Below are 12,437 nucleotides of genomic sequence, written 5' to 3'. Positions count from 1 at the left end.
TGAGCTGAAGAGCTGAGGGACAGTGTCCAGGCCCAGAGTTCAGGCCCCACGACTGGAACCAAAAAAGAAAAAAGAAGTAAGGCTGATTTTCCATGAGAAGGAGGAAGGCACACTAGCTAGCACAGGGCTGGCCTGCGGGCTCATGCAGGGAGGTCTCAAGGGCACTCCCAGCTTTTCTCAGAACCACCTCAGCAAAGACTACCATGTTTTCTGTGCAGTTTCAAACCTGTCCAGTAATTTCCCTCTTTCACTCCCCACTGAGCATGTAAGGAAACACACAGCTTCTGGGGAAAACGGGGTGTAAGCACAAGTACGTACAGATATGTGATCACTGTCAAAACTGTGGAGGAGCAAGCAAAGAGCTTAGGGAAGAGGCGGCCAAAGAAGGCCTCTGCTCAGGACAGGTTCTCTGAAGAGAAGTGCAGGTTCCCAGGTGACTTCTGGAAGCCACTAGAGATCGGCTGAGAGAGGCCAGGAGTTGTGCTCTGGACAGAAGTGTAACACGTGTCAGGCAGACAACCCCAAGTGCCTGGTTACAATCTTTGGAAGATGGTAGGGAAGATCCAATGTGGGCAAGCCAGATGTGTGGCTCAAGAGGACTCCCTGCAAACTCCCTACAGTGAGCTCACTCACTTCAGGAGTGGCAAAATTTCAACCTGACTGGCAAAGGGATTAAGAGGGAGAGCTCCAGAACCACAATGCCTGCCTGGTTCACCTCCTAGCTCTGCTGCCAAACAAGAAACAGGGCCAAAAGCAGACATTTGAAACAGCCTTCACAAAGACTCACTGACTCTGGAGTTCTGTCCATGCCTTGCCAAGACTGTTTCTCAATCTGATGGTTGAGATAGAGTGGATAAGTCTTACCAAGAAGTGTTTTGCTGACATGAGAAACAACTGGGCCCCGCTTACCCAGACTACAGCAAGGCTCAGAATTTCAAGCATCACCAAGTAAAGGTGTTAGTGGCCTTAGTGACGCCTGTAGAGCTGTTCTAAGTGGCATGGGGTCCATGCACCAGGCTTAGGTGAACCATGGATTCAGGACATGACTCAGGTTCCCAGGAACAGTGCACTGCTGTAAATGCCCTGGGTCAAAGTCTTCTGACAGCAGAGGGAAAGCATAAGCACCCACTGCTGAATGTCTCTGTGAGCCTCGGCTAAGTACCTTCAGTGTGACAGTGACAGATGTGCGTGCAGATTCCTGACTGCCCTTGCCCCAATGCTGTGCTGAGTGGCTACTGTGTGCCACACCACCTGTGACTGCCCTCTCCTCTCCCGTTTCCTTCACATCTAGCTCTCTCTGTGCTTCCATCCACAACTGCCATTGTTTTTTGGTGGGGGAAGAGGACCACACCACAACGATCATCCAGAATCAGCCCTCCCTGCCCCCAGCCCATTCCTTCTCATGGGAGCCCTCGGGGTTTGAGTCTTGAGGACAGGCACCTTAAGTAACCTACTTTGAAGAAAGAGGAATTAAAGACAGAGGAGTTGGGTCCCTGCCACCTTGGGTGTGTGCCCACGTGTCCCCTTTGTACAGCACACACTGCTGTTTCTCAGACTGGGGGGGGGGGGTTAAGAAGGGATGCAGACTGCAGCTCTTTCTAGGCAGGACGCTAGAGTCAGGGCTGTCTTTCATCTAATCCACTAAGAGCCCGAGAGGAACGTTAAGCCTCATGCCCAAAAAAGCCTTCAGACAAGAGACCTCTTCAGCTGAACAGCCACCATTTTACTCAAGTGCTACCTAAGTCAGATGTTACAAAAGTGGGTACTTAACGGTCCTTTTCTTTCTACTAAAAAACAAACAAACAAAAAACAAAAAAAAGCACATTATTTTGTGCTTAGATATATAGTATAGTATATTTTGCAACCAACTTTCTCCACATAAGATGTCTTCAAACTTTTAGGTTCCAATTAGAAGATACCATGAATCTATTTCAAATTTTCACCCATGGGGGAGTGATCTACAAAGTACATCATAGACCAAGAGAAAATTGGTACTTCAAACACCATTTTAGAACCCCTAGAGTCTAATATTTTTTACAATTATAAAATTCTAATTATGTATCCATTAATAATGGGCCAGTAAAAAAATTTTAGAGAAAGCTAATAAGCATAAATAAGCTCAATACTATCAATATTACACAGACTATGCCACATATAATACCAAAATTTGTATTCTAACAGAAAAGAATGTATTTCTGTTCCAGTTTAAAATAAGCAGTAGAATTCAACTGAGAAAGTATGAAAAAAGGTGATCCCCTCAGCTCTCCCACAATGCTGAGGGGCTCCACAAACTAAGAGCAGAAATTTACTTTAACCTGAAGAGAATAAAGAAAGAGCAGAGCAGAGATTTCCTATTACTCATAGTAAACTGGGGGCTACTGGCAACGTGAAGTCTTAAAAGCTATTACTGGTCTCCTGCTCCCAGATAAATCCTGGCATACATTTTCTACTTTAAAATATTTATGGCAAAGAAAGCAGACTGCCAAAGGTAGGTAATGTGCAGAAGAACCTGGACAAGACAAAATGAACAAGACCCATTTGAACAGCCAAGGCACAAAAGAAATTCAAATGGTCAGTAAGTACTAAGACTTCACTAATGAAGAAATACAAATGTACACAAAAGGGTATTTTCTACCTATGAAAGCAGCAAAAATTAAAGAGAACTACGGTAAAAAAAAAAAAATGAACATGACCAAAGTCTTCAAGGGCAATTTGGTTATCACATCTAAGTTTAACATGACAGGCCCTCCTCCTGGCAACCCTTTTTGACTTTTTCCTGGACAAATATCTAAGGCAGAAAGACTGTACAACTAGGTTTAGAAAAACCATTTCAAAGGACAAAATCTACTAAACACCTCAAGTATATAGATGGACCTGGTATTTAGGAAATGGTAAACTCTACTAAAACCTAAAGAACCCTATCCAGCGTGCGTCCACGGGGAGGAAGCAGAGATGATATGAGGGCTGAGTCTCTCCATATGCCTGCTTGTACACACATCTTTGAATATGTACAGGAAACTTCTGTGACTAGACATTGGATGGACTGAGTTTTTACTTTAAAGTATTCTCAGCATTGGATCTTGTGTTGTAAACAGATGCATTTGTAATTATTGTTAAGCAGGGTCTTCCTAGTAATGAGGTGCAACACATAACAACAATGAAATACACGTGTGTCCTCACAGAGGTTCATAAGCAAGCTGGGTTATGGTGATTGAAGCGTGAACTCTGCACTTACCTCTTTAGGTGATAGATTTTGTGTGTGTACTGTCCCTTTTCTCCATCCTTCTCATAAGGTTCATTCTTTAAGACCTCTATTCCTTCTCCACCACCGGTCTCATTCTTACTAGCTTCTGCAACCGAGTAGAGCTGTCCAACCTGATACTGGAAGTCAACAAGGGACACAGAAACTTCAGTCAGCCAGCAGGATCTGAAGAAATTGCCTAAGCTAGAATCTCACTATGAAAAAGTGAATCCAAACCACTCGGCACGTGTTCTAAGGGAAAACATGACTCAAATCAGAACATTTTAGAAGATAAATATACAGCGTTGAGTAGCTACATACACCGTACAAGATTTTCCTTATTCAAAAAAACGAATATTAAATACACTTGCTTTTATATGCAACCCACTTCTCAAGAAAATTGTGCTTCACATGGTTCAACCCTTGAACAACATACATTTGTGTATTTTTATTTTTTTGTCGGTCATGAGTCTTGAACTCAGGCCTGGTCACTGTCCCTTAGCTCTTCAGCTCAAGGCTACCGCTCTACTACTTGAGCCACAGAGCCACTTTGGCCTTTTCTGTTTATGTGGACCTGAGGAACTGAACCCAGGGCCTCATGCATGCTAGGCAAGCACTCTACCACTGAGCCACCTTCCCAGTCCTCAAGAAAATCGTGTGTCGCATTGTTCAACTCTTGGACAATATACATCTGTACTCTGAAGCATTTTCACCATTCTGTCTCATCTGACCACACAAACCCATCATCACTGTCCATTAGAGCAAACACCGAACACTGTTCTCAGCAGTAAACAGGACAAATAGAATGTGCAGTTAAAACCTGAAAAACCTAAAGAACCACGATTGTTGATATTTAGCAGGACTTTGGGGTCCTTTTTATTTTTTTCTTGTCACTTGTGTAGAACATGACCATTTGGTAGTTGTCCAGCTGAACAGAAACATGGACTGGCTAACTAGGACCAGAACTTTTAAACAAAGTTCTCTAGTAAACAAAAACTGTACAGAATTACAACTATATGAGTACTGCCATAAAAGGTAGGACACAGCAGACAGTCCTTTCTACTGTTATTCTAGTGAGGGCCAAAGTACAGTTCCTACAGGCCTACTCCTAGCCCAAGCCAGAGCACCTCTTCAGCCCCTTCCAATATCACTGAACTTCTTCCTTCCCATGCACACAATGGTCTTTGAAAGCTACTTTCAAAGAAAACTCACTGAAAACCTTCTAAGAACCCACCCATTTCACTAGAGAGAAAAAGCAAGAAGCAATCTTATCTAAAAAGCTCCTACAGATAGGATGCTAGAGCTAGCACGTAGGCACACTTAATTTTAAATTACAATCTTACTCATTTGGAAAGGCCTAGGCAGCAGAACCCAAACAGATGCCTTAAGCGGTCCAAAATTAAGTGTCCGCAGGGGCTTTAGACTCCCAGAAGGCTGCTGGCTTTGGTTCACCTTGAAACCACCACAACGATGAAATCCTTTAAATAAAGTTGGCCTTTCCACATGGCGATCTTTAAAAATTTTAAAGTGGGATTACAGTGTCTCCCAGTCAGAAGGTACATGTGGTCCAGACTGGGAACATAGTAACCCAAACCCACACAGCCACCATGAAGCAACTAGATTAAAAAAAAAAAAAAAAGAATGAACCCATCCCTTGTAGCTGGCTTTCTTGTTCTCATGTGAAGAGTAACTTCAACAGAGGGGGTGTGCTCATTTCCTCTGACTGTAACAAAGCTTGGGAAGATTATGACTGACAAATACCAAGACTCACAGATTTCAACAAAATGATTCAGCCAGCTGAAACCCTAAGGTTTCAATAGTCAAGTTCCGCGTGTAAGTTGGAACTATCAATTGTGCAAATAAAGCAGAGGTATCTGGCTTGCCTTGAAAACCTATAGCTGGGCTCCCATCTACACGCACCAGCGCCAGACAGCTACTCTGCTTCCTGCACTTTTTTTTTCTGTTTTCCGTCATCTGTCACTTCTCTCGGTTATCAGTTTGTTTTGTCCCAGTTCCAACTCACTGCTTCTAATCTACTGTCAGCTCTGGGAGACCAGACAAATGAGTAAGAAAGAACTGTGTGCAAGTTCAGAAAGGCCCAGAGGGGTTCATGTACTTTGTTACACCCGTCTTGGCCTCTTAGCTTTCTTGCTCTTATCTTCCTTTCTGGCTGTCCTATAGGTAGCAGCAACTGCAGGTCAGAAGTTCTCCATAGCTGATATGTTCTTATATCAATGCAGATCAAAGACAATGAGCAATTAAATCTTAAAATTAGAGCATGTCTGGAATTGTTTTCAGACCCAAGCAACAACTACAATACATGCACTCACAAGAGCAACAGTCTACAAGGTCAGGTTATCTAACCTTGTGCCCAATTCAAAATGGAACAAAAGGTCTTAGAGGTGGGATGGGGTGGCAGGGAGAGCTACACAAACCTCAAAGAGCTGCCCACAGGGCAGGCTTCAATCCTAATGGGAATGGGCTGACAGCAATAGCCACGTGTTAAAGGAAAGGTCTGGGGTGACAGTGGATGGCTGTTTAAAATGCTCCAGGCAGGAGCCACCTCACCTGCAAAGTGCCTACGTGCATGCTGCGGGAAGAGGGCATTCCTGCACTAGTGATGGCACTGCCTTGTTCCAGCACAAGACATCTGCTCACAACAGACCACCTGCTAGGGACCTCAGCTCCCTTCATTATATACACAGAAAAGAAAACGTGAATAAGGGCTGGGATGGAGTGTGGAGGTACAATACTTGCATTGATTCCTCAACACCTCACCCAAAACAGAAAGAAAATAAAGGGGGCAAAAGTACTTGTGTAAAGGTACTCTATGAATGGTATGAAAACATGAATTCAAATGAACATATCAAAATAAACTATACATATAAAATGACAGAGAAGAGTACTTACCTCCTGAACAGAACATGGCAAAACCACCCGGCTAAAAAGAAAAAAGGACAGACGTCAGATACCTGCACTTAACACTTTAAAATCCAAAGACATCCTAGCAGGACTCCCTAATCTAAAAACACAAGAATATCTGTTCTGGAAGAGGGTCTTTGAACCTAAACAGGTATTTTCTACCTGTACAAATAATACCATTCTTCGGATGGCAGCCATCTTTAGTACCAAGTGTCCTCATTGTACCATGACCCAAAGAGACAGTGCAGCAATTCTTGGGAATGGTAAAGAAACAAGGAAAATCTCATTGAAACTGGAGGGTACCAAGTATATTCTTTGTAGACTGTCTGGTCAGGATGTCCTTATGTAATCTTCAGTACTGTTCACTCCTGTTCTATATGCTTTGCAGCTTGATTTCACAGCACGTCTCAAGGAACATGCATCTTGATTTTGAAGAAAGAATGCTTCAAGAAACTTCCACAGGGCTGGGAATGTGGCTTAGTGGTAGAGTGCTTGCTTAGCATGCATGAAGTCCTGGGTTCCATTTCCTCAGTACCACATAAGCAGAAAAGGTGGGAGGTGGCAGCAGTGGCTCAAGTGGTAGAGTGCTAGCCTTGAGCAAAAGAAGCTCAGGGAAGGGAAGCTAAGGGAAGGGAAGAAAAGAAAACTTCTATAGCTACTCAAGGATTCTTTAATATTAATGAGGAAAACTTTTATTGAGAAAACTACCCATAGGGTGCCGGTGACTCATGCCTGTAATCAATCCTAGCTACTCATGAGGCTGAGATCTGAAGTTCATGGTTGTAAGTCAGCCCAGGCAGGGAAGTCTGTGAGACTCTTATCTTCAATTACCCACCAGAAAGCTAGCAGTGGAGCTATGGTTCAAGTGGCAGAATGCCAGCCTTGAACAAAAAAGCTCAGGAACAGCATTTAGGCCCTGAGTTCAAGCCCTAGGACTAGCACAAAAAAACCCAACCAACTAAACACCCACCCTCCCACCCCCCCAAATGGAAACTACCTTGAACGTTATAAATACAATAACCTCTTCTAGCATAGAGCAAACGTAAGAGCTTGTTATTGAACACACCAAAATACTATCTTTAGAGCTCCATTTTACCTACAATATAGTACTGAAGAATTTAAAAATACATTATGGTGCAGTATTTTATATCTGAACACTGCATTTTATCTCCAGATTCCTTATTTCTACCAACAATTCATCAAAGCAAGGCCATCCCTATTTACCAATTTATCTCACAACAATGGGTACTTTCTGAGATAAACTTCCAGACCCCCAACTCCTTTGAGACTTTGAGAGAGGGCATATGGGGGAAGAAGGGGAGAACAACCCCACCCCAATTCACACGTCTTCATTTTATAGGAAATTTCTACATGTTTCACTTATTCTGGTTTCTCTTCAACTGCAGTTAGTTGTTTATTTTGTTACTCACTAGTGACAATCTTTTAAGCCTAAGCATTCTTGATTATATCTGTTATAAAAAGTAGAGGAGCAGGGCCAGGAATGTGGCTTAGTGCTTGCCTAGCATGCTGGAAGCCCTGGGTTCGATTCCTCAGTACCACATAAACAGAAAAAGCCCTAAGTGGCACTGTGGCTCAAGTGATAGAGCACTAGCATTGAGAACAAAGAGGCTCAGGGACAGCACCTAGGCCCAGAAGAAAATATATATATATAGGAGTAATATAAATAACCAAGAACAGTACATCTAGCTTGCACTCCAGCGGCATTTTCCAGATCCTCTCTCCATATTCTGGAGAAATACCCAGCAAACATCCACACTTTTCACATTCATTACTCTAACCTTCATGTGTAACAAACACGCTCCTATTCCTCCCCTACCTCACCACACACTCGTCTCTGTGAATATGGTGTCTAAGAACCAGAAACATTCTCCAAGGCAGCACGGTTACTAATTTCAGTTCTCATCAAGAACAAACTTGTGTGTGCCTCCATGACTAAATTCCCACATGGCATCTCCCGGGCGGTCCCCTCGGGGCACGTGCTGGCTTGGCTACGTCTCAGTAAACAGGACACACTGGAGGAGGGGGGGACTGAAAGGTCCCCGGCTGGAGGTGGGCCTGAAACCCCATGGTAGGAATTTTCATTAACTGGGTGACGAGAAGTCCTGGGAGGTTGTTCTCAGACACAGATGACATAACTACAGCAGACCTGGGCAAGCCATCCATACGAGGCTGAGAATGCTAAGGAAAGAAGTACTCTGGGTCTGCGAAGGGAGATGAATAAAAGACCCCAACCAAGATGTGGGATGGAGAGAAGGTGTGGGGTGCAGGGAAGAAAGTCCTCTCTGAACGTTCATAAACCCAGAGACTCCAGGTGGGTCGTCTGACAACCATTCCTGGAAGATCCCCACTTTTGCTTACCACTACTTTGAGAAGACCTTGTTTCATGAACAAGGAGTGACTAAGACATCCAGCTTCAGGAATTTGCTTACTAAAAAGTAAACGGGATAAGGAACAGGCCAGGCTCTAGTGTCCCATTATTAGTCTAAGAGTTTTAAAGATTGACAAACTTCTTTGAAATTTTTCATGGAAGTCCTTTTGTAAATGGAACCAGTCACTTTTTTCTTTCTTGGTGGTACTTGGGGTTCAAACTCAGGGCAGGGCACTTGTCAGGCAGGTGCTTGACCATCAATGAATTCTTTAAAACCAGGACTTTACCCAGGGGCAACTTTGCCCATTGCTTAAATACTAGACTGGAGGGGAACCGGAACCTGCCCACATGGTAAGTCATTTCTGACCTTTAAACTTCATTAAAAATAGATGAAATTTTGCAAGACAACAAACATTTGGCAAAGTATTTTGTTTACCAACATCTTCACACAGAATGTCCTATCTGTTGCTTCTGAATAAAAGTAATTTTAGAAAGCTATTTGGAGATTTTTTTTTTCATTCAACAGCACTGAGCCAGATCAGATCCTGTACTAGATATTGGCCATACTTAGATAACAGCCTCAAACCTTTAAAAATAAATTTTAAAAAGTTGCAGGCTGACAGAAATCTAGAGATATACACAAGGTATAAACATCAAGATTAATGTAAGACATTTAAAAAATAAGTCAGGAGCTGGTGGCTCATGCCTGTAATCCTAGCTACTCAGGAGGCTGAGATCTTAGCATTGAGGTTCAAAGCCAGCCCAAGCAGAAAAGTCTGTGAGACTCTTATCTCCAATAAACTACCAGAAAACTGGAAGTGGCGCTGTGGCTCAAGTGGTAGAGCACTTACCTTGAGCTGAAGAGTTGAGCGCCAGTGCCCAGGCCCAGAATTCAAGCTCCACAACCAATAAAATAATAATAATAACAATTACTCTGGGCACATTTCAACATTTGTTATCTCAGTGCAAAATATCTAGGGAAAAGCAGCTGTACAGATTTCCAAAGGTGACAATTTTCCCATGGGCTTGCTTGCTACCACTCACCAATCAACGCTATCCACTGAGCACTTAGCCACATTTTGAAGGAAGTAATTCTAATAAAAGAAGAATGATGGTAGAGTGCTATCTTCAAGCATAGAGAGGCTCAGGAACAATGCCCAAGAGCTGGGTTCAAGCCCCAGGACGCCCCCCCCCACACACAAATCCCTTGAAATCCTTGCTACTTGGGGGGCTGAGATCTGAGGATCACACTTCAAAGCCAGCTCAGGCAGGAAAGTCTGTGAGACTCTTATCTCCTCAATTAACCATCAGAAAACCAGAAGTGACGCTTTGGCTCAAGTGGTAGAGTGCTTGCCTTGAGCTGCAGAGCTAGGGACAACACCCAGGCACAAAGTTCAAGCCCCAGGACCACCACCACCAACAACAAAAGCAGAAAGAAAGAAAGAAAGAAAGAAAGAAAGAAAGAAAGAAAGAAAGAAAGAAAGAAAGAAAGAAAGAAAGGAAGGAAGGAAGGAAGGGAGGAAGGAAGAAAGGAAGAAAGAAAGAAAGAAAGAAGGAAGGAAGGAGAGAAAAAGAAAGAGAGAGAAAGGGAGAGAAGGAGGGAGGGGAGAAGGGAAGAAGGAAGGAAGAAAAAGAAAAGATGACAGATTATCTAATGTGCAATCTGACTTGAGCCAAGTCAATTTCCTTTGGACTCATATTCCACTTCTGGATTGTTATCTGCCACTACCTACAATGGATGTACATTAGAACAATAAGAGAGATAACACTTAACCATAGGTACATGTTTATAACCAACTCCTGAGAAATATAAATTTCATATAAGTGGAAAGTTTAGTACTACAAATGAGCTTTAATTGTAAACCTGTCATCTGCAATAAAAGGCAAAAATGTCTTTTTCTTGGGATCCCTGTCACTGTAAAAAGTTGTCATTTTTCATCAATTCATTTCACAAATGTTTGCTGAGCTCCTATTAAGTGCTAGGGACTATTCTAGAAGCTGGGGATAGGAGCATGCACAAAAGGGACACATTTCTGGAGACCAAATGAAGAGAACACAAGCATGAAGGGCACGGAAATTCCTTCCTGGAAACTGTCACTGGACCACAGACTTGGAAGTGAATTGGCGAGCAGAGGCACCTGAGGCGGAAGGAAGCAGCCATGCAAGCAGAGAGGTCTGAACTGGCTTATCTTCCAGACAGTGGAGAACTCGCAAGGAATTCTGCGGGGCCCAGGGGGACCAAGGAAAAGTAGGAAATGGCATCAGTACCAGAGCAGAAAAGAAGACCGTGCAGGGCCTGTGAGTGGCTATAATCACTTCCGACTTTCATTCTCCTGAGAAAGTCTTTGGAAGGTCTGATGCACACAAAGGCTAAGTTTAAAAAGATTTAGCAATACACACACACACACAATAACGTGTCTGGAGACTGTTACATTGTCTTTTAAAAAAATATTTTTTTAGTGTGTTTAAGAATTTGAAAAGACAGGTGCACTGGTGGCTCCCACCTGTAAATCCTAGCTACTCAGGAGGCTTGAGACCTGAGGGTTGTGGTTCGAAGCCGGCCTGTACAGGAAAAGTCGGTGAAGAGTTTGCTCCAATTAACCACTAAACTAGCCCAGAGTGGTACCAATGGCAGAGCGCTAGACAGGAGCAGAAAAAGCTCAGAGACAGTGCCCTGTGGCCCTGCGTTCAAGCCCGGATACTGGCACAGAGTTACGTATGTGAATTAACTTGAAAAAAAAGTTAATTTCGGACAAAACATGAAGAAAGAAAGAAAAAAACTCATAAAAAGAACGAGCCAGACCAGAAATCCCTATCTGCCCAGGGGCTAGGAGAGGAGCCCGCCGCCTACCCGGGCGCGCGGCCGCGCCGGGGGCCTCGACCCGGGTCCGGAAAAGCCACAACTTTCCGAAACCCCATCTGGCCGGCCGGACGCACCCGGTGTCCGGACCCCCGAGAGCAGCGGGCGCCCCAGGTATCATCCGATCTTAAAGCGCCGAGATTGAGCACCGCCAAACTGGCTCGCTCTGCTCCTCAAACCCGGAGAGTCCCGGCCCCGGCAGGCACTTCAGGACACCCCCCCGACGTCCCGACACCTGGGCAGCCGGCACCGGGCCTGCCCACCTCCATCCCGGGAGACCGCCCCGTCTCCGCACGCGGGCGCGGCCGCGCCGTCCCGGCCCCCCGGCTCCGGGCCCCGGGGTGGGCCCAGACCAGCATGGGGGTGGGGGGCTGGGAAAGGCGGGTCCCAGTGGAAACTCCCGGCCGCGCCTTTCCGATCCACCAGCCAGGGGCCGCGATCCCGGGGCCCGGGTCGCCGGGGGGGGGGGTGGTAAGCGGCCGTGTTGCCACGGCAACGCCTAAGGGTCCGGGGCAAGGGGGAGGGAGAGCCGGGTCCGGGCCTCGGGCGGGCCGGGGGCTTGTGCCGGTGGGGAGAAGAGCGCTCACGGGGAGCGGCCGGCCCGGCCCTTTCTCGGCTCTGGGAATAGTGCCCAACGTCTGGATCCATGAGTCGCCCGCCGCCGCCGCCCCAGATCGTCGCCCGTCCCCACCGAGACACTTACAATTCTTTAATCAGCACCATCTTCCCGGAACCCCCCTTCACAGCTGCCGCTGCCGCCGCCGCCGCTACCGCTTCTCACGGCGCCTGCGCGGCCCCGCCTTCTTACCTTCCGAGCCGCCACTGCGCCTGCGCGTCTACACCCTTCCGCCGCCGCCCGTCACGTCAGCGCTCCGTGTAAGGTAGCTCCGCCCATTCCCACGCCCCATCCTCGGCACACGAGGTCTCCAGTGCGGCTGCGCGGTCGGCGGAAGCCCGTGAGGCTTGTACTGCGGCTGCGCAGACTCCGGCGCGCACGCTCTGTGGCTTCCGGCGGCTCCTCCCTT

The 12,437-nt window shown here is 45.7% G+C and overlaps 1 protein-coding gene across 2 annotated transcripts in view; it reads right to left on the bottom strand.

Annotated features, from left to right (window-relative positions):
- The window catches only part of Pitpnb (phosphatidylinositol transfer protein, beta), a 55,167-nt gene extending 42,979 nt beyond the window's left edge, over positions 1–12,188 (bottom strand). The window contains exons 1-3 of one of the 2 annotated variants that reach the window (XM_013014459.1): positions 12,116–12,188; positions 6,152–6,182; positions 3,236–3,381 (exon numbers count right to left, since the gene is read on the bottom strand). In XM_013014459.1, the coding sequence (XP_012869913.1) occupies positions 3,236–3,381; positions 6,152–6,182; positions 12,116–12,135 (197 nt within the window). In that variant the 5' untranslated portion in view covers positions 12,136–12,188. The remainder of the gene's footprint in view (positions 1–3,235; positions 3,382–6,151; positions 6,183–12,115) is intronic. The other variant, XM_013014458.1, reaches the window with a different exon arrangement.
- Between the last annotated feature and the right edge of the window lie 249 nt (positions 12,189–12,437).

This window comes from Dipodomys ordii, unplaced genomic scaffold (assembly GCF_000151885.1).
Source record: "Dipodomys ordii isolate 6190 unplaced genomic scaffold, Dord_2.0 Scaffold23, whole genome shotgun sequence".
In the NCBI taxonomy this organism is placed as follows: domain Eukaryota; kingdom Metazoa; phylum Chordata; class Mammalia; order Rodentia; family Heteromyidae; genus Dipodomys; species Dipodomys ordii.
This window is presented reverse-complemented; position numbering and strand designations above follow the sequence as displayed.